This window comes from Cydia pomonella, chromosome 27 (genome assembly GCF_033807575.1).
Source record: "Cydia pomonella isolate Wapato2018A chromosome 27, ilCydPomo1, whole genome shotgun sequence".
Taxonomy (NCBI): domain Eukaryota; kingdom Metazoa; phylum Arthropoda; class Insecta; order Lepidoptera; family Tortricidae; genus Cydia; species Cydia pomonella.
In genome coordinates this window covers 6,644,795-6,667,265 of record NC_084729.1, presented here as the reverse complement: position 1 = coordinate 6,667,265, position 22,471 = coordinate 6,644,795, and the positions used below count along the sequence as shown (strand labels likewise).

General features: G+C 38.4%; 2 protein-coding genes across 3 annotated transcripts in view; both read right to left on the bottom strand.

Moving 5' to 3' along the window:
* Window positions 1-5,707, bottom strand: part of LOC133532670 (cytoplasmic FMR1-interacting protein) — a 97,242-nt gene extending 91,535 nt beyond the window's left edge. The window contains exons 1-5 of the mRNA XM_061871434.1: window positions 5,452-5,707; window positions 3,923-4,059; window positions 3,318-3,497; window positions 2,345-2,526; window positions 1,223-1,350 (exon numbers count right to left, since the gene is read on the bottom strand). Of these exons, the coding sequence (XP_061727418.1) occupies window positions 1,223-1,350; window positions 2,345-2,526; window positions 3,318-3,497; window positions 3,923-4,059; window positions 5,452-5,527 (703 nt within the window). The 5' untranslated portion in view covers window positions 5,528-5,707. The remainder of the gene's footprint in view (window positions 1-1,222; window positions 1,351-2,344; window positions 2,527-3,317; window positions 3,498-3,922; window positions 4,060-5,451) is intronic.
* Window positions 5,708-15,724: 10,017 nt separating this feature from the next.
* Window positions 15,725-21,911, bottom strand: LOC133532681 (zinc finger protein 808-like). Of its 2 annotated transcripts, XM_061871447.1 has the most exons (3): window positions 21,065-21,890; window positions 20,250-20,542; window positions 15,725-16,134 (listed from the first exon to the last, which is right to left on the bottom strand). In XM_061871447.1, exons 1-3 carry the CDS (start codon window positions 21,684-21,686, stop codon window positions 15,742-15,744), a joined length of 1,308 nt encoding a protein of 435 aa, XP_061727431.1. In that variant the 5' UTR covers window positions 21,687-21,890; the 3' UTR covers window positions 15,725-15,741. The 2 variants fall into 2 exon arrangements, with proteins under 2 accessions (XP_061727431.1, XP_061727430.1); XM_061871446.1 differs by having other exon boundaries at window positions 20,250-21,911.
* Between the last annotated feature and the right edge of the window lie 560 nt (window positions 21,912-22,471).

Here is a 22,471-nt window from a genome sequence, read left to right as displayed (position 1 = left end):
TCACGATACGCAAAGTCAAGGGCAAAAGCCCGGTTTGACGACCGGTTTGGCCTAGTGGGTAGTGACCCTGCCTACGAAGCTGATGGTTCCGGGTTCAAATCCTGGTAAGGGCATTTGTTTGTGTGATGAGCATGGATATTTGTTCCTGAGTCATGAGTGTTTTCTATGTATTTAAGTATTTGTAAATATTTATTAATATTATTTTGTATATTATAATATATCGTTGTCTAAGTACCCTCAACACAAGCCTTATTGAGCTTACTGTGGGACTTAGTCAATTTGTGTATAATATTTAAAAGCAAGTTAAAAACATTAACTAAGGTAAATGTTAAGAGGACCGTCCATGAGATAAGACTGTCTACAGGCAGGGGGCGAAACTGATCCTTTCGGGTATTCTCGGCTTCATTCGAGTCAAAAAGAAAAAGGCCTGCCAAAGATGCCTATTATTACGAAGGCGGAAAATAGCGCAGAATGGTGAGCCTTGATGCACAAAATTACGACGTCATGTAGTCGCGACTGAGTCATGAGGAAAAAAGGAAGAAGAAGATAGATTGGTCAATAAAACTCATTTTAGTATTTGGGAAATAAATCACGTAGTTAACAATAATGAAATCCAACTCACAGCCTGTGCTTTTTCTACTCACCAGTAATCTTGTCAAGAGCATCCTTAACCGTGTCTCTTATCCTGTTCTGCGTAGCCAGGAACATGGAGAGCTTCTGGGGCTCCTGGAGGCTCTGGCTGTCTGACATCATCTTCAGGAACTGGGCGGCTCTGTGGACATTACTTACCAGTGATCTTCTCAAGGGCATCCTTAACGGTGTCTCTGACTTTGTTCTTGTAGTCAGGAACATGAAGAGGTTCTAGGATTCCTGGAGGCTCTGGCTGTCTGACATCACCTTCAGGAACTGGGCGGCTCTTTGGACATTACTTACCAGTGATCTTCTCAAGGGCATCCTTAACGGTGTCTCTGATCTTGTTCTGCGTAGCCAGGAACATGGAGAGGTTCTGGGACTCCTGGAGGCTCTGGCTGTCTGACATCATCTTCAGGAACTGGGCGGCTCTGTGGACATTACTTACCAGTGATCTTCTCAAGGGCATCCTTAACGGTGTCTCTGACTTTGTTCTTGTAGTCAGGAACATGAAGAGGTTCTAGGATTCCTGGAGGCTCTAGCTGTCTGACATCACCTTCAGGAACTGGGCGGCTCTGTGGACATTACTTACCAGTGATCTTCTCAAGGGCATCCTTAACGGTGTCTCTGATCTTGTTCTGCGTAGCCAGGAACATGGAGAGGTTCTGGGACTCCTGGAGGCTCTGGCTGTCTGACATCACCTTCAGGAACTGGGCGGCTCTGTGGACAATTCATCCTTTTGTAATTCCAATTTTAATACAGTTTTTTTAAATAACGAACGAACGAATTTTGACCGCTAATTCTTGAGACATTTCATCATTACCTTGAAGAAATACAGTCATATTTGTCAGGGCATAATTTTATAGCAATAATCGTAATTAAAACTGAAGCGCTGGTGGCCTAGCGGTAAGAGCGTGCAACTTGCAACCATGGAGATCGCGGGTTCAAACCCCGGCTTGTACCAATGAGTTTTTCGGAACTTATGCACGAAATATCGTTTAATATTTACCACTCACTTTTCGGTGAAGGAAAACATCGCGGGGAAAACGGACTAATCCCAATAAGGCCTATTTTACTCTGGGTTGGAAGGTCAGATGGCAATCGCTTTCGTAAAAACTCCCTCCCGTAAAAACTCCCGTGAGCCGTGGCAAAAATGCCGGGACAAAGCCAGGAAGATGAATCGTAATTACAACTGAAATATATTCAGCACATCTAGTTACCGAAATAGTTAATATTAAATAAATATTGTGTGTCAATTTTACACAAATTGATCTAATAGCCCCTCTGTAAGCTGTATACCTACTAGAAAACATCCATAACATACCTATGTCTGTGATGAACAAATAACTGCCCTTTGGATTCGAACCCGGGACCTCCTGCTTCGTAGGCAAGAACACTACCGACAAGGCTAAGAGGCTAACAAGTTACAGTTTTAACAGATTCACACTTTTACGGATTATGCCCAGTCTGCGCGTAAGCTTCGAAGAACTCCCAAACGCCCCGATAATTTTGCAGTGCATATTAAAAGCCTCTCTTACCTCCTATAGGTAGAGTAGTCATCCTTCAGTTCACCGAACTCTTCATGTTCTTCAGTTCGTCGAGCACGGCGAACATGTTGACGAACTTGCCGAGCGTGATCAGATACGCCTCGGAGACGAAGTCTCGGCGTTTCTCTGCATGGCAGAGGCGTGAGGTACACCTCGAAGCGACTTACCTCCTGTAGGTAGAGTAGTCGTTCTTCACCGAACTCTTCATGTTCTTCAGTTCGTCAAGTACGGCGAACATGTTGACGAACTTGCCGAGCGTGAGCAGGTACGCCTCGGAGACGAAGTCGCGGCGTTTCTCGGCGTGACAGAGACGGCGCACTTCGCCGCAGAAGCGCTCGATGGCTTTGCGCTGCAAAGATTTCAGCAAGTTTAATTCCTTGCACTTCAAATCTTCGAAAACCAATATCCCACCAAAAACATTTTCATGTAAAATGTTGCCAAGACGAAACCATAAGGCATGTACTGTCAAAAAGTTAGCAGATCTCATGTACCTAAAGCTAAGCTTCTAACTCTACAAGGCCTAACTTCACAAACTTTACACCTTAGTCAAAATATGTGGCTTGGCCGTTTCGTTACTACAAGAACTATTGTATAACAGAAAAGTAATGAACAGTGAATACATTTTTCACGTTACGCCCATGTGTAGAGTTTGTGAAGTATATTTATTATTATTTGCTATTATTTGTTATTAGCGATAACATTAAACATTATAAAACAATGTCATTGTTCACAAGATAATCTCTCAAGTGCTAAACGGTCAGCTTAAAGTTTCAACTATACATAAAGGGAAGAAGTGAATAAATGAATGAATTATTAAGTTTATCAACTTCAGGCACCAACACTTGAACCGTACGCTTGTAAATATTCACGCGGTCGGGCTGTTCACTGGATCTCGGCTGTGGGATAGCGCGCGAACAGCATGGCCACGTGTACAGTGTCTGTCTTTATATTTGTTACTAAGAGCCTCACTATATATTTTCATTAGTGTTATACCTAGTGGAAATTTACAAGCCCCCTGGATGAGGGAGTCAAAGATCTACAGCGCGAGCTTAAGCACATCAAGCACAATCTTAGGTATCTATTTGTAATATCCTGGTCAAGAACCACACTGTAACGAGCCTCACTATTTTGAAACCTCACCTGGAAGTACATAAACTGCAGCAACTTGTCAACCTCAGGCGCCAGCACTTGGACCGTACGTTCGTAAATATGCACGCGGTCGGGCTGCTCATTGGACCGCGGTTGCGGTATAGCGCGCGAGCAGCATCGCCACGTGTACAGCATCACGGCGTGGGCGTTGCCCTCTTCTAGCAGCTCGTTCTGCCGAGACATGAGATTAAAGAATTAGTATCACAGTGTGAGATGCAAAATCTATGACAAAATTGTGCCCGGAGTGTGACTTGAAGTAGATAGCTCCGTACGAAATGGTAACTGAATTGTCAAACTTCAAATTATAATGAACGGAGCCGTCCGGCGTGTATGGTTTTGTGGCAGACTTACGAAAACAGAAAAAGGAGTTCCCCTAATATTCTTCAGAGCTTGTGCACAGTGAACTATTAAGAGACATCATAAATTTATTGATTTTAAAATAAGACACAGAGCATTACATTAATTCATTTAACTTAGCAAACCTTTGTTAAATTTTGTCCCTTTCTTACAAACACAAATGTCAAAGTGATAAAAAAGGAGAAACAGATTATGCTAGAATTGATAGGTGTTTATGAATAAGCCTATAAATTTCTCACCAAGTTGGCATGAACGGTAGCCTCTTCAATGTACTTGGCAATTCCAGTGACGAAGCCATTGCGGTCCTCAAAATTTGTGTCAAAATTAGCCTGGTACAGGATGGAGCATGGCGCCGCTTCTATACAGGGCTGTTCATCTGAAACAGGATTGAAATGATTAGAATTACTCATACTGAGAAGCTCCTTCCTTAAGAAGCTAAATATTCTTTCCTTAGTAGTTTACTCCTTCTTCTTTTTATCTTAGATACATACACTAGAGTCGAACCAAAATAAGTTGGCAGCGATTTTGGCACCCCAGATAGTGCAAGAGTTATTTTAAACATCAAACTTCTATGGAATTATGACATTTACTTAACACTTTCACAGGCTGGGCTATCAAAATCGCAGCCAACTAATCTTGGTCTGACTCTAAGTAGAGTAGAATCCGCATGATAGAACGGATGATGACTCATGTCGCATTTTATAACAAAATCTAGTTAAATAAATAGAAAATGAGCAATTTATCATAATCAATAGTATGTCAATCATCAATCATTGGCCTTCGCGGCTATTGCAGACAGTTTATGGTGTAACGCCAGAGAGACACCGTTTTTGGGGGCTGAATAGACCGATGCCAGACTGACATGGTCTACGACAGGCCTGACAACAGAAACTTGCGGAAAATGGTACTGCAACGCGTTGTTGTTGTTTTTGCTTCTTGTCAGCGAGTGCAGCAAACCAGGTCTCATCACAAAACTTACGACCTGAATAGTAAGTAATAGTAGTAATTTTCTTTTTTTCCATACTTCAAGATGGCCTCTACTTCAACTTCAACTTGATTGTAACATCACAATCAAGTACCGTTTAGAAAGGGGCATTTTTTGCAAAGAGTATGTTTGTCAGGATTTGACTGTCATTTCTGACTTTTATAATGCATTGAATCCTAAATATAGAAGTTTGATGCACATAATAAACATACACTGATACCATTAATTAAAACATAGCATCTATCCCAGGCTATTACATATAATATAATTTCTCACATAATTCATCATTTTACACTGGTCCCTGCAACACATTTTTCACACATTTTTTCATGGTTAATGTTTTTACTGTCCATAATATTGCATGGAATTTATATTTATCTATCTTTTGCAAGTTAAGGGCTCAAACCTAATATAGTTATGTACTTACTGAATCACATTATATCAGACATTTTTATAAAGTACTGTTCATTGCCAGACCTTAATCCATAATTAATACAAGAGCTATGTATTACATACAAATGTTGTAGTATTACACTTTTTTTACAGATTGCCTCTATATACACAAAACTATGGTGATGTCATACAGCATATTACGATTTTACGTTGTTATAATATTGTAAAAAAACATTTCCAACATGCAAAAATCATCGTTTCGATGATCCATCGGCGTCTTTTTCGTCTAATAAAAATTAAAAAAGTTCGTAAACCATGGTACATAAGATAAATAAATACATGCATGAATCATACTTTCAACATTGATAGGGAGTTAAAAACAATAATTACCGGGAAGTGTGAGCTCATCCAGGACATCCACATTGCTTAAAGCATCCGATAAAGATACTTTTTCACTCACAGACATGATTAAAATTAATAAATCTAGGAAATATCACACGCACACGACGCACCCAGGAAATGTTAAATTAACAAATTTTTACGCGTATATGCACTGTTTAATGATTTATAACTATTTACTGTTGTATAATTAGGTTTATAAACGCTCTTAAACTGTAATTTTGATAATATTATTGACTTTCTGAATATTAAATACGGTAATGCATTTGACAGCAAAACACACTAGTGTCGCACCCAATCATTTTTTAGCATGTATCGATATCGTGTGGAAAACATAACCATCATATTGAAAAATATTAACAACCCTTCAAATAAAATCATTTATTTTAATTGTGACATTTTATTTATATGGTTCTTTTATATTTGGCTAATTTAATGTGGTATTTATTAGTGGAGTTGAAAAGTAAACTTAACTTAGGAGGATGTCACACTGATGCCGCATTTCGTTGCTGTGTACGGAGTGACGAATTCGCGTGCGGCGATGACGCACAACCGGACGAATTTTCTTTGTATCTTCGTCTGGAGCTGCGGTGCACGACCAACCGCGTTCATTTCCCTTTTATGTTCATTTGAAATTCGAACGTCGGGGTGATAATTTGTTAGTACAATAAAAACGGAACTTATTCAAAACACCGCGGTGAATTTTAGTTTGGGAACTGGTTCCCAAATCAAAAAACGCAGAAGATACTAGTACATCCCTATTTTTGGGTAGCCAGACCCATAAATGGATCTTTCATAAGAGATTTTGAAGATTTAAGGCAACACGAAGTTTTTTTTTTACTTGCACCCGAATGTCCATTTTTTTTTCTTATCATCTATTAAGTCATCTGGGTCGGTAAATATAATTATTTACCACCTCCTTCCATTGTCTTGCTTTTTGCACACGATCACTGTACGCTTCTCACGCATTTCATGTTCCAAATTGTTGGACGGCTTTTAATTTCAAAAATAAACTTATCTATATCCAGATCCATTCCGATGACGTCCTATTTGCACAAAAATCCGGACGGAATCGCGGAGTTCGGTGTGGCATACCCCCCGTCCCGCACCGCATCGCCGTCCGAAGCCACGCCACCTTCGGACGGAGACGCGGAGCCACTGTGTTACACCATGCGGTTTTGTATACAAATATAGATTCTGCAGTACTAAAGTAAAAACCGCAGCACCGGACGTCGCTGCGAAGTGCGGAGCAGTGTGGCATCCGCCTTAATATTTCAGTTTGCATTATTATCGATTACTCGACTAATTAATAATCTGTGCTCGTCACTACTGCCGACGCCCAGGACATTTTCGTTCAGAAATGGATAGAACGTTAAAAAAAAACAATTGACGTCTTATAATATTTATTTATTTATTAATTCTTTTTCGCCTTTTACGGATTAAAAAACTTAATCATAGTATAATATTTATTTAAATGAATTTTATATTATCTTTTGTTATGTTGAAAAATGTTAGAATATATTTTGTAACAAGTGAATCTTAACCGGCAACATTGCTCAAAACGTCAAAAGTTTTAGTGTTGCTTGTTTAGGGTTGTAAAGCGTGACATGCGAAGGGGCCTACCGCAAAAACCGAATTTCGCAAATTGCGGGGATCTTTCTCTTTTACTCTTACTAAGACGTAATTAGAGTGACAGAGAAAAATGCCCGTAATTGACGAACTTCGATATTGCGGTTGTAGCCCTGCATTTTGAAATGCCAAGGAAACCTTCTCGTCACCTTTTGACCGCTATAAGAACGGCCGTAGACTCCGAAAAAATAAATATTAGTTTCTTTCAAAATCCGTCGGACAAAAATGAAGATAAAAGGTTAAAGAACCGATAGCCGTTTATCTTATAATTATATCTGTAGTGCAAATGAAGGAGTAACGACTCAAAACTCGCCAAAAATCGATGAAAACCACGGGGAGCCCCTTAATAAGAATGATAAGATATTTATTTCATGACCGGTCTGGCCCGGTGGTCCTGGGTTCGAATCCCGGTAAGGGCATTTATTTGTGTGATGAGCAGAGATATATGTTTCTGAGTCATAGGTGTTTTCTATGTATTTACATTAAATATTTGAAGGTATATTACATATAATCGTTGTGAGCACCTACAACACAAGCCTTCTTGAGCTTACCGTGGGACTTAGTATGTATAAAAATGTCCTATACTTAATATTTATTTAAAACCTATTAGGGTTAGGGTTAAATGTTCGAATAAAACAGCAATCTCTTTGTGTACAACATTTATTACGTACTTCCAGTGGAAACAGAAACCAAATTTATGTCTTACGAAACGCAAGTGAACAAATAATTTAATAAAGACATATTGAGGGCCACAGTGACATATCTTATTGGCTATATTTTAAGACGAAAGCGGAGGAACCGCTTTTCATAGAAACGTAGTCCTCATTTTTGAAAATGGAAAATATTTATAAGTGAAAAAAAAAACGCTTTTTGTATGAACTATCACGTGTTCCTTCTTAAAATTAGAGCATAACTTCATTTGGCGGCGGGTAGGTTCGTGACTATAGAGCGAAATTTAATTATGTCTCCAGTTTTTACTCTCATAAAATGGGGAATCTTACCAGACGATACAGCACATGACAATGTGCCCTCTATGCCCTGTCACCTGCACTACCGATGATCTCCTTAAAGCAACTCCCCGAGGAATATAAGTGGCTAAACATTGGACGAACATAATTTAGGAAATTGGATCACCTTTACACGATAAGAAGAAGACCTTAACTCCTTAGGTACTTAGTCATATTATCAAAATAAAGTCATATAATTTCGAACGTAGAATTATATGTAGATGTACGAAATGTTTGTTGACTGTACTTATCGTTAAACCATAGAAGTCATGCTCTCTGGCAACCCCGCTTTGCGTTTTGGCATTATTGTTGACATTGAGGATTTAGTACAATCGGTACGCAAATGGGATTGGCCAGTTGCGTCCCTTGAGGCTTGTCCCCTTGCCACGCATGTAAACCAGGGCTACAACCGCGAAAATCGAAGTTCGTCACGTGCATTTTTCACTGTCACTCTAATTACGTCTTAGTGAGAGTAAAAGAGAAAGATCCCCGCAATTTGCGAAATTCGGTTTTCGCGGTAGGCCCCCAGGCACTACAATTGTGTCAAATTCTTGTTATTTTTTTTTATTTTTTGGCCTGGATGCCAGCCCTTAAGCCAAATCTCATAGAGCAAAACTAGAGAAAGAGGAAAACAAAGCTTTGATTGCGCCATCTGTACAAAACTTTAACAGTTGCCAACCCCATTTGTGGGGTTGCCAGAGAGTATGACGTAACCACAGACTAAAGGCTCAGTTTCATTGGTCGATAGGGCCCGCATGCGGGATGCGGGAGATTTCCATAAAGCATGCCATAGGGCCGGCATTCGGGGAACTGTTTTCATTAGTCGATAGGACCCGTATGCGGGGTGCGGAAGATTTCCAAAACGCATGCCATTGTGAGTTTCTCTAGTCGTTATACCACCTAACCGCCTGCGAGGAGTCACCCGCATGCTGTATATCGACTTATGAGTTTCACTAGGCCTTATACCACCTTACCGCCTGCGGGGAGTCTCCCGCATGCTGGGTATCGACCGAACTATCGACTTATGAGTTTCACTAGTCGTTATACCCCCTAGCCGCCTGCATGGAGTCACCCGCATGCTGTATATCGACCGAACTATCGACTTATGAGTTTCACTAGTCGTTATACCACCTAACCGCCTGCGGGGAGTCACCCGCATGCTGGGTATCGACCGAACTATCGAATTATGAGTTTCAGTAGTCGTTATACCCCCTAGCCGCCTGCGGGGAGTCACCAGCATGCTGTATATCGACCGAACTATCGACTTAGAGTTTCACTAGTCGTTATACCGCCTGCGGGGTGTTCCCACACGCTTTATATCGACCAATGAAACTGAGCCATAAGGAAAAATAGCAAACTGAAGGCCTACCGCGAACACCGAAGTTCGTAAATTGCGGGCATCTTTCTCTGTCACTCTTATTACGCCTTAATTGGAGTAAAAGTGATAGATGCCCGAAATTTGCGAACTTCGGTATTCGAGATAGGCCCTCTGAAGTAGTGCAAAATATAGTAGCCGCAAATGTGAAAAGATACAATTTTTCGCACTACTTTATGCTGTTTAGTATTTCTTGGTCAATTTTAAAACTACTAGTTATGATTGTTTCACCAAAGCTATGTAATTATGTATATACATTTTAGCCGACGAAAACGCGACTTTTTCTTACATTATTAATGCTTAATATTAATACTCTATACTACTATATCCTGGTTTAACTAGTTTAATTAGGAATATGATATAAGGCTCGCAAACAAGAAAAAAAAATCGAAAACAATATTCTCAACAATTTTTACTTTTGAAACTAATAGGAATTCAAAGTTATATTTACGTGGTTATTACACTATGCGTATTTGCACGCCGCTCGGTGTGCAAGCGAGACAGCGCTATGCACATATATACCTATATTACCTATATCCTGCTTGCACATTGCAGCGGCGTGTGAATCTGCATCCAATGTGAAGACCGCCATACATATTAGAGTTAGATCAACTTAGGTTAGGTTTAACTCTAAATATATGTTACAATTTAAGCGCTTCACACATCTTATATAATTCAAAATATTAAATCCTTAATCGTAAAGGTGTAACCGCGTTTCGTAAGTCTGACTACACTATCAGACTAATTGTAAGAGAGATGCCACACTATCAGACTAAGAGAGATGACAGACTTAGGACGACTGAATTAAGTAAGGCGTGTGAACCGTTTAAGTTTCATAAGATGATCAATACCTTAAAATACAGACAATGAAAAACAAAACAAAATAACAAATTTATGAAGCAGATCATGGTTTATTTCTAAAATGTACCTTTTACTTACAATCATAAAAAAACTTACGAATTAAGTAAAATAGCATTTATACTTTTACATACATATCATACATCATTCACTCATAGCAAAGAGAATTTGAAATAAAGGTAGATTGTCAAAGAAAACTTTGTAGCCACAGTAAATTTACTGCCATCTTTCGACACATGATTAAAACTTTTAGAACGCGATTTTATCTTGATCCTTATTCTTTTACTAATATGTGTTAAATTTGTTAAATATCAAAAAGTGGCGCTATCTAATAGATCTAAAGCAAAGGTATGGCAGCATCGTTTTGTTCAATGGCGCCATAAACTTTAGGTTGAGCCCGGTAAGATAGCGCCACTTTTTGATATTTAACAAATTTAACACATATCAGTGAAATAATAAGGATCAAAGTCAAATTGCGAGATGGCAGTAAATTTACTGTGGCTACAAAGTTTTCTTTGACAATCCACCTCTATTTCAAATTCTACTTGCTCATAGTAAGTACACAACTTTTCAAAATACTATGTATATTGTACTCCAAGTGTACTATGGCTATTTACCCTTTGCCCGCCCAAGACGTCAAATGACGCGCGTAGCTGCAGCCCAATGTCAACCTTCGTGCATTCCGACAAGGTTCACGATGACAAGGCTCGGAAACCGGTTAAAATTCCAAGCCGTTCGGAAACCGGTTAAAATTGCAAGCCGTTATCATGTACTTCGCGCAATTTAATTTCGGTTTCGCTAGAAAATCCGTTTATTTTAAACCGGTTTTTATGAGAACAGTTCTTGGAAAATTACCCGATTTAGAACAATAAAAACCGGTTGTTTTCTATACTCTGTATTTTTAGGTATTTAAATAAAAGTATACAAAATCTACCCTCAAATGGCAAGCCAGTTGAGAGTAGATGAAAACATTACATGATCAAATACATGTGACAGATCCAGGCGGTTTTGTATTTGGTTGGTTAACCAATAAATGTAATAACTACCCGAAAATGTACAAATCGTTTGTTTACTGTTAAATACCTAAAGATATAGGGTATGTTTCGGTGTCTATGTTTACGTGGCACACCACCAAGCAGACCGGCTGTTGCGTCGCTCGTCGAATAAACCGGTTTTTTAGGTTAGAATAAAGTTCTTTAAACGTTCGCGTTCTTATAAAAGTTCGGAGGAAAACCGAAATAATCCGGTATTTACCGGTATTTTAAAAACCGGTCCGAGTCTTGCCCGATGACGCGCCGCGCACGTTAGGCGTGGCGTTCAAAGGTTTAAATAAAAGATGTATGGGGTGTATCTATTCTTTTGTGTAATTATCCCGTCCCGTCGTCCTAGGGACAAGTGGGACAGTTTGTTACAAGAAATGTATCACGTTCTAACATGCTTAGTATATGGCCCATTATGGAAATGACTTATTAACCAAACCTAAAACAAAAATGTACATTTGGTAAATTTAAAAACCATTAACTCTTGAGTTTTAAGTTTTTTTTCCTCTGGACCACTAACCGTAACCGCAATGGCAGACACAAAAAAAAAAAACGATTCACCTATGTAGATACTAAATAAATCACTGATATTTTACTGACTCACTTCGCTGTTTCTCAACAATGAGTTTATTAAATAATAACAATGATAATAACGAATACAAGCGGTTTTACAGCGAAAAAAACATACAATACAATAACATAAAAATCAAAGCCAACTGTTATGTTAACTCTTTGACCGTCAAAATCGTCAATAGACGCGCGTAGCTACAACCCAATATCAACCTTCGTGCATTCCGACAAGGTTCACGATGACGCGCGCACGCGATAGAGGCGTCGCGTGCAAAGTTAAATTCAGGGAACTCCATATAGCAACACTTAAGGGACCGGACATTTTTAGGGTTCCGTAGCCAAATGGCAAAAAACGGAACCCTTATGGATTCGTCATGTCCGTCTGCCTGTCGGTTTATGTCACAGGCAGTTTTCTCCGAAACTATAAGAACTATACTGTTCAAACTTGGTAAGTAGATGTATTATATGAGGTGCATTAAGATTTCCACACAAAAATAGAAAAAAAAAAACAAGAAATTTTGGGGGTTCCCCATACTTAGAACTATTTTTTAATACGTCATAAATGGTACGGAACCCTGCATGAGCGAGTCCGACTCGCACTTGGCCGCTTTTTATTTCAGACCAGGTCCATAATTATATATTTAAATCATAACATTAATATACATTAAATTATAACATTAGCTATAGAGATAAATTAATATTAAAATAAAGCAATTATAGCCGACAAATGTCGTCGTCTTTGTCGTTATTGGCTACGTGCGAAGTGCATGGTGGTAAGTAAAGCGACGCAGCGCATGCGGTGGTGAAAATTGGAACTAACAAAGGACCTATCCTTTGTTAGTTCAAATTTTCACCACACTTTAACATTTCGTACAAGTTATATGGTTCGAAATGGAACTTTAATTTACGATTAGACGATAACTCATGAAATATTCGTTTAAACTGGATGGTGTAAGGGTGCATTGTAATCTGTATGAAATGCTTAATATAACTAACGTATCTAATTTGATAATTATTAATACTGTATTCGTGTAAATAGCTTTGCAAATGCCACATATTATGTGATAGTGTTCTAGAAGTTAAAAATGGGTACCAATACTACCAATGAGAGACAACTCCACCATACATTAGGCAGCGGATTTTTTCCGACAACATAGTCATATTTCAACCAATATACACAAAACCTTAACAAGTTATCAGAGGCGGCGTTAGGCGTGGGCGACGTGGGCCTCCGTCTACGGCCTCGCGATTCGAGGGGCCTCGCGCCTCAAATAAGTATAATATCTCGGACACAACGTAAAAATGTTCGTTATTTCTTGCGCCAGCAGAGGGCCTCGCTAAATGTACCTTGCCCACATAAAATTTTGGTCTTGCCCCGCCACGGCAAGTTATATACCTAAACCTTCCTCAAGAATCACTCTATTGATACGTGAAAGTTGTATGAAAATCCGTTCAGTAGTTTTAAGTTTTGGAGTAGTTTTATAAAATGTAGTGAATTGACGTTTTCCCCTAGATTTGCGGATGCTATGTTGCATGACAGTCGTGCACATAGGGGAGTGAATCGTTATATTGAGTGACGTTATATGGAGTTTACACGTATAATTATTGAACGGATCAGAAACTATTAAATAAGTACTACTACTAAATAGTACTGAATGGATTATATAGCGTAAAATTAATTTAAAATACATCCCTAAAAACCGCTTATCGTACGCGGCGCGCCATCGTGAACCTTATCGGGATGGACGTAAGTTGATTTTAGGCTGTAGCCGCACGCGGCCGTTGACGTCTATGGCGGTCAAAGGGTTTCGTTTATACGTAATAATGTTATTTCATGAATAAGTAGCGGTAACCGAAGACAATATTACAGCCGTTGTTGTTGTGTTTTAAATTTAACATAAGTATAGTGACTTGGATTTTTCTAACAGATATTAAAACAATTTATTACCCTTTTTTTCACAGATTTGCACTTTCGCGTATATATCTACTGTAATGTTTGAAAAATTAAGAGACAGGCAAATGTCAACTCAATTTCACATCAGCTAACATATTGATGAAATAAGTATATAAGGCAAGTTTCCGTAAAAACCATTACAAAGAGCATAAACCATACTATACAAGGGTAAAACATTGTATTATAGACACCCACTTTTTGCTATAGCGACAACGGTTAAGGGGCGTATTTACCCTTAACCCTTTTCCAGGCCGCACCAATCTACAAGGTTTTCCCAAAAAATTCAAATATATTCTAATACATCCAGCTTTGATGATTCATTTAAAGACAAGTCACATTTTCCGAAAGTGCAATCTAATTTGAACCTTAAATCTTAGGCTAAGGTTGAAATTCTATTGGCGCGTATGTGGTCGATAAATCGTACTATGCCTGGAAAAGGGTTAAGGGGCCCACTGACAGGCCGATATCGTCCGGCGAACTGGTAATCAGTCGGCCATGTCTGGGGCGACCGAAGTCATCAATATGTTAAGAACGCATTTTAAATGTAGTTTAGTTTCTCAAACAAGTAAACGGAATTATAACCTGGTATACATGATACCTACGATTTAAACTGTAATGATAGAAAATCTTATTGGCATCAAGATAAGACGATGGATTATTGTCGTTACAAAAAGGAAGCTAGTTTTGGCGACCATTTCTATGTACGTACATAAATGCCGTATGATATATAAGAATTACGAAAGTTGGCTTAGTGATATTTTGGAACGTACAATTTAAATCAGACTATACCAAATAATAAAATCATAACACAATGTCGACAAACTTCATAAATACATAAACAGTTGCTTACCATATTCACTGCCAGACAAAAAACGGCGCACTATTACCCCAGAAACCGGTGGTCTATAGCTGCGTACAAAACAACCCGCCCAGCGGGTTGTCCGGCATCTGAACAAAGTTCACGAGCGCCCACCAGGTGGGTTCTCGGCAGTGAATGAGTTACTAATCATAATAAATCAATATCAATGGCAGGCGATTTTAGACGAACATCTTGAGCAGTATCGCGCGAGTAGAAACTCAACTGGGTGGAGTTTTGTAAAAAGCATTGACACATATCTATGTTATATATCTATATACTAAGAATGGTGCCAGTACAGCGGTGTGATGCACGAATGTCCCGTCTTTACGAAGTAATATATAAGCTAATCGAAATGCGATTATCAGTGACGTTTGTAGAGGCGGTTATTTCGGTTTAAGGTCTACTCTCTCCATCTCTTTCCATCCTATAAGTGCTGTGTTTCTACCCGCGTAACTACCCGTAACTTTATATATTAATTAAACAACGTAGGTACTAACTTCGTCATAATCTGTACACCACACATACCATATATTACACATTAACACTTAGAACCAAAGATACATTGATTAGATTGTATATAATAAAGCCTAAGAATAATTCGTGCTTCGAATTTGAAAGCTATAGATGGCGCTGCACGACTCCGTACTATATGCGTTAGTCGTGATTTTTCAAAAATTTCATTTGGTTGTCAATACTAAACGGTATGAAATGTCTAAGGTAAAATAAACCCTAAATTGCTCAACAATTAATGTCCGTGACTGTACAGACTTAGATGGAGTCTAACAAAAAACATGGACTCCAGGTGTCAAGCCCGAAGACGATTTTATCTTAGACTTTACTCATATAATCAACAAACCTGCTTAACCTTTTGAACGCCAAGAACACCTAAAGTCGTCGTTACTAGTCGTGCCCACAGCAACACGGATAACTATAGGTGTCATGGCGGAGGCTGTCAAAGTAACCTTCCTTGCACCCGGAAGCTTTGAGGGTTAAAACTCAATGGGCACTTCCTGCATCACAATTTTGCACCCATTATAACAGTTCTGTATATTCTGATAATTCTGACTCTGCCTCCAATCATATTCTCTCAGCTCCACCACTGGGGCAGGTATCTCAAAGTCCACTGTATGTATATAATCATCATCAGTAATCGGTAAGTCATCGAGCTGAATCTCATTTAAGTTGTCGAAGTGAATCTCAGGTCTGGCATCGTCAAAAGGTATCTCGGGGAGGCTGAGACGGATGCATTTGTGGTTGTGGAGGAGCGATGGCCACACAAAGGTTTCTTCGCAGACTTTGCACTTGAGGTTCTCATAGTCGGAGTGCTGGCTGATGATGTGGCGGTTGAGGCAATAGTTAGTGGAATAATATTTTCCACAGATCTGAAATAAAATATGGTTGGTTAATATCAAAGTATACTATTTGCCCTTTGATCGCCAAAGACGTTAAATGGGAAGAATAGCTGTGCGATCTTAACGATTTAACGGTTTCTACTAACAAAATCATAACAAATCACTAGAGATGCAACGAATATTCGGCCATTATTCGGTATACGGCCGAATACCGGATAGTGGCATAGTATTCGGCCGGATACCGAATAGTACGTTAACACGTACCTAGATAACAGAAGAGGGGTAAAAGTAACAAACTACAAGTAATCAATAGGTAAATCTTTCAGACTAGTTTATATTCATAGATAGTACAAAAATATAGGAAAAATAACACAATTCTTTTTTTTTACCCATATGACGAAATCTAACGCACCGTAATGTCCGCAATTCAATACGCACTGCGTGCAGAATAAGCGCAATTTCTATCAAAGACTGCCTACAGCGAGAAGTTGCAACTTGCACAGCGCACGCACGTGCGCCTTCGAATTTACTTCATTTTATGTCAAACTTCTAGCCGAATATTCGGCGGACGAATATTCGCCTACTCGGCCGATGACTTCGCTGAATATTCAGTATTCGGTATTCGGCCAAGTCAAATCTCTACAAATCACTTTGATTTCGATGTCGATCGCTTCAGCATAATATATTCTAGGTTTACAGGTTTCCGATTTACCAAAAAAAATTGTAAAGTTCGAAAAAAAAGGAAAGCTTATAAATCTACTTTTTCATTGTGTCAGTAACATACTAAAAAAGCGGCCAAGTGCGAGTCGGACTCGCCATGAAGGGTTCCGTACCATTTATGACGTATTAAGAAAAAACTACTTACTAGATCTCGTTCAAACCAATTTTCGGTGGAAGTTTGCACGGTAATGTATATCATATATTTTTTTTAAATTTTTCGTTCTGTTATTTTAGAAGTTACAGGGGGGGGGGACACATATTTTTTCACTTTGAAAGAGTCTCTCGCGCAAACTATTCAGTTTAGAAAAAAAATGATATTAGGAACCTAAATATCATTTTTGAAGACCTATCCATAGATACCCCACACGTATGGGTTTGATGAAAAAAAATTTTTTTTTTTAATTTTATGACCGCCATATTTTGTGGTAACTGAATTGAGAAACATTTATTTTTAAGGTTCTGTACCCAGAGGGTAAAAACGGGACCCTATTATTAAGACTCCATTGTCCGTCTGTCACCAGGCTGTATCTCATGAACCGTGATAGCTAGACAGTTCAAATTTTCACAGATGATGTATTTCTGTTGCCACTATAACAACAAATACTAAAAACAACATAAAATAAATATGCACCCATACACCAGTGATTTTTTTTTGCCGTTTTTTGGGTAATGGTACGGAACCCTTCGTGCGCGAGTCTATTTAATTTAGCTGTTAAATGCGATGCACGAGTTTTACACCTCATTTACCATATAACTCTTTAGAGTTAAAAGTAATCAGAAAATCAAGATCAAAGTGAAGTTAGACCAAGCTAAGTTGGCAGCGATTTTAATAGCCCAGCCGGTACAAGTGTTAAGTAAGCGTCATACTTTCATAGAAGTTTGACGTTTTAAATAACACATGGGCTGTCAAAATCGCTGTCAACATATCTTGGTCTGACTCTACATGTGTGAAATAAATCAAATGTAGCAAAAAATAATGTGTAGACACAAAATACTTCAACATGTTGGCTACTGCAAAATATAAGACAATACACAAGAAAACATGGCACAGGCAAAGAGATACAGTGTAAGGGTTGTAATGAGGAAACAAATGCGTGTCGCACCCGCGGGCTTCTCTAGAGGGGAAATATATGGAATATTTTTTTATACATTATTTAGAATAGCAAAGATTACAATACACTTTTTTGTACTATAGCCATCTTTGTTGGCTTTCTGTGCAGTTTGTAATAGATTCTGACCAATACTGTTTAGTCAAATTAATGATGTTTGATCTTTATTAATTACCCAGCAGGGCTTCTATTAATTACTACATAACAATATTGTCAAAGTACCCTTGTCACAAATTATGATTTTACAAACAGAAATCACATACAATTGTAAACTAAATTTAATTAAATTATTGGAGCGACGGCAATGCATAGCAAAAATAAATTACATAACAAATAATTTATAGATATTCAAGTAATGTGTATAACGGTATGGGTAATTCTGAATCGCCTGCGAATGTCAGGAGATTCCAAATATCAAAGATTACGAAAGTAAAGTAAAGATTCATATAATTTCCACTGGAAAAGGAATATTATAAGTGGGTTAATAAACCAGCTCGGCGAAACCCAAAAAAATTGCATTTTAATAAATATGATAGCAGAGGTTTCCCTCTCAAGCCATCTCGCTCGGCACGCTCTCCGGAAACTATCAGCTATTAGCCGGGTTCATACTGACCGAGCGTACGCGCGAGGCAATTTTCTCACGCACAATACGGCCGAGGCACGTCTACACTGGCCGGTTTGTGCGTGAGGAACTTGCCTGGCACGTACGTGCTCGCTCGTTCGCTCTGTGTGGACCCGCCTAATCAGATAAGGTTTTTATTTATAGGTTACAAAAATAGTTGCTCGACAAATGTTTATATGATATTGACGATTTTTGAAATTACAAATTCTTTCCATTTATTTTTATTAATGTTTTATTTGTGTGTTTAGTTTAATTAGTATTCTTCACTTTATTTTAATCTTATACTTTGATGTTTCAATTTTCCTTTATTTAAATTAATCTCTTATTTTATTTTAGTTAAATGGACATTGTATTTCTTAGTTTTATTTCATGTTATGTTTTTGTATATATTCAAACATAATTAACATTGTTTATGAATAGATATCTTAAATCTTGAATCTCTTGAATCTTATGGAAAATAACCGGACAAGCGCCCATACATACAAAGACATCCAAACATGCAAATTGCATTGGATTGCGCCCTACCCAACCTATCGACCTGACCTGGAAGATGCCCGGCCAACGGAAACATGGTACCTGGCACCGTTCGAGCAAGAGTTGGGAGTATTGGGGATGGGGTGGGAGGTTACCCAAGCCGCCCAGGACCGGAATCAGTGGAAGAAAATGGATCAAGCCCTACACCAGGGGGTAACAGGATGAATATAAGAAGATTGATGAAATCATGAGCGATATATCCTGGAATTACTTGACATTGTATATAAAGTGATTCAGATTTACCTGAATAATTACATGAAACAATAGATAATTGGCAAAAATCTAAGCCTAAATGTGATAGGTATTAATTAGCAAGTATAACGTAATTTGCAATGTTTGCATAAACTGCTTAGTAACCTGAATTTAACACTGATAACGTTTCTTTTTACGAGTTCTATTTGCGTTTTATCGCAAAAAGTATGTATTATATTATAACTTACTAAACATTTTCTAAGCATTCTATAAAATGATCAGTACTTTTCAAGGAGTCATTGACATCAAAAAAGATAGGTTTAATAATTTTGCGGAAACAACTACTATTTCCATCAATAAACTATTTCCATAAATAAACATTTGAAAATAAATAAAAACAAGAACTATTTCCATCAATAAACATTTGAAAATAAATGACCTAAAAACTGAATTTTTCCATTGTTCATAATTTTATATTTTCTGTTCCATCAATAAAAGTTAAGAGAATGTTAACCAAATACCAACAAAATGACAATACATGATTGTAAGTGTAATTAGGAAAACTTTAATATAACCAGATAATTAATAGCCGGGTGGGTCCACACAGAGCGAGCATACGCGCGAGGCAATTTCCTCACGCACAATACGGCCGAGGCACGTTTACACTGGCTGTATTGTGCATGAGGAAATTGCCTCGCGCGTATGCTCGCTCAGTGTAGAGCCGGCTAATGACGAATGGTTCGAGGCAGTCACATTACTGTTAATGTACCTTTACTTACTTTAATAATAAAATGTGAAAATTTACTTAAATTGGGAAGTTCCTACAAGTTTAAATGAAGAGCCGTATGTACCCAGTTTTAGGATAAAAAATACCTCTTACTGTTGTTATAAGCCCAATCTACTACAATGAACCAAAGCAAAGCAAATTACTTGGTATGTTTCTACGCAAGTGTCTCGGTAATACGAACCTGACACTGATGTTTAGATATAATGGTCTTCTTGGACACAGGGTCTACCACAGGTTTCTTTATCTCCCCTGTGTACTCATCAAAGCAGTTTACGTCCACAAAGTCAATAGAATCGGTCAACTCTTTCCCTCCTACTTTAATCCGTTCCAGTATAACCTGCGGCTGCATGTGATCCGGGACCTCGTCTACTTTGTAAAACCGCTGGAAGTCCGTTTTAGGCTTGAGAATATTCGGCCGCAGCTGCGAGTTGTCGCTGGTCTTCAAAAAGTGCGTCCATTTGTGCTGAAGCATGTCTGTTTCAACATCAAACTTTTTCATACATTGATCACAGAAATAGTAGTCCTTGTAACCTGTCATGGCACGGTTTGTTAAGTCTGGCAACAAAGCTACATGTTTCTCTATTTCATCCCGTTCTACCGAGCTCTCGTCACAAAAATTGCATAAGTATAATCTCTCACTTCCCAGTGTACGCATACTGTACAATGACCTCGGGCGAGTCTGAGAGTGAAGGAATGAAATGTGATGCGCAACAGCACATTTAGATGGAAACTGGTCTTTACAGATGTCACAGACAAAAGTTGTCGGCAAATGATCGTAACTATGGTCTTTCAAATCCATGAACTTGAAAAATGACTCGTCACAAGTCTTACACTTGTGAAACTTCAACACCTTGCACACTCTCCGTCTGTGCTCAATGTATGAAGACCTGTTGGGCGAGAGATCCCCACAGATGTCACAGTGCAATTTAATATGCAATTTAAAAAACATCCTATCAACAAAGTTTTTGTTACAGTAATTGCAAATGTAACACTTACGTTTCTTATGTCTTTGCTTCATATGGAGTTTGAGGAGGTTATACTCCTCAAATATCCTGGTGCACTTCCTACATTTGTGATACTCCTTGACCTCATGCACTATCACTTGGTCAGAGAACGATACCCGCTTCTGGGCCTTGTCATTCGACTTATAAACGAGCATGTGCTTGTTCTCCTGATGGTTCTGTAACTTCTTCTCGCTGGAATAAACTTTTTCGCAAATCTTACATTTAAGCTTAGCAATATTGAAGGTAACATTAAAAATAGGATTGTTAGGGTCCTTTTGGAAGGCCATTTTAAGCTTGTTAAGGTCGTGGCGAAGAACGCTGACGGAGCACTTGTCCCCCAGCCGTCTACAATGTACGGCAAAATCCAACTTTGTCAAACACTTTTGTAGATCAGATTTCTCAATGGCTTTCTGTCTCATATTCTTGAGATACGGCGATATATCAGCCCGCGTCAGTGCGACTACAGGGCTCTTCTCGAAACCTCTGAAAACATCTTTAATCGAGACACTTTCTTCCGAAGCGTCGGCAATAGAAAATCGGCGTACACCATTGTTCGGTTCACTACCCACTGTTTCACTCTCGTGTGATTCAACTCCATTGCACTTTTCGGACATAGAAGTTGTAAACTAATAATAGAAAATAAAATAATAAAGGGGGAAAACTAATAATTTTACAAATAACTTTCGCTTGCGATGCAGCCGTATGTAGGGTTGCCAGATGGTCGGGATTTTGCGGGATTATCTCGAATTTTCGAATATCCTCCCGACTCCCGAGAAAGATTTTTTTTTACCGAAAATCAACTTTACTTTATAAAACAATATTTTTTATTTTTTGTTATGTTGCCGGCGCTCGGAAAGGACACTAACATGGTAAAATCGGTAATAAGTAACAAGCTACACGTAACAAAGTAACACGTGGCAAGGTAAAGAAATAGATTATTTTATTAAATTTTGTTAATCATTGATTATCGTATTTGATAATATAGGTAACGAGAAGACCATTTATTGGGTTCCGTACCTCAAAAGGAAAAAAAGAAACACTTATGGGATCACTTTGTTGTCCGTCTGTGAGTTAAGCGCCAATTACATCCACACTTCCCGATTTCGGGCCTAAAATCAGTCCTGATTTCGGGCCTGATAATCGTTTTCATTCCACAGTATATCAGCACAACGTAAACAATATTTTAAATTTAAAAAATACTTTATCTCTAATTGCCAAAAATGTTCTGTTTGATATTTTTGCATATGAACCATTTTTTTAGATTTCAAATATTGTCAACGATGTGCTGATATTTGGTGAAATGGAAAAATATTATTTCTCGGGCCCATAATCGGGTCTGATTTCAGGTCTCATAAAGTGTGGATGTAATTGGCACTTTAATCCGTCCGTCCATCTGTCA

Coding starts and splice junctions, on each gene's coding strand:
- LOC133532681 (XM_061871446.1), bottom strand. CDS start 21,686: ATGTCCGAAAAGTGCAATGGAGTTGAATCACACGAGAGTGAAACAGTG. Junction 16,135..20,249: donor TATCTAAACATCAGTGTCAG/GTTCGTATTACC, acceptor ATTTTATTTCAG/ATCTGTGGAAAATATTATTC.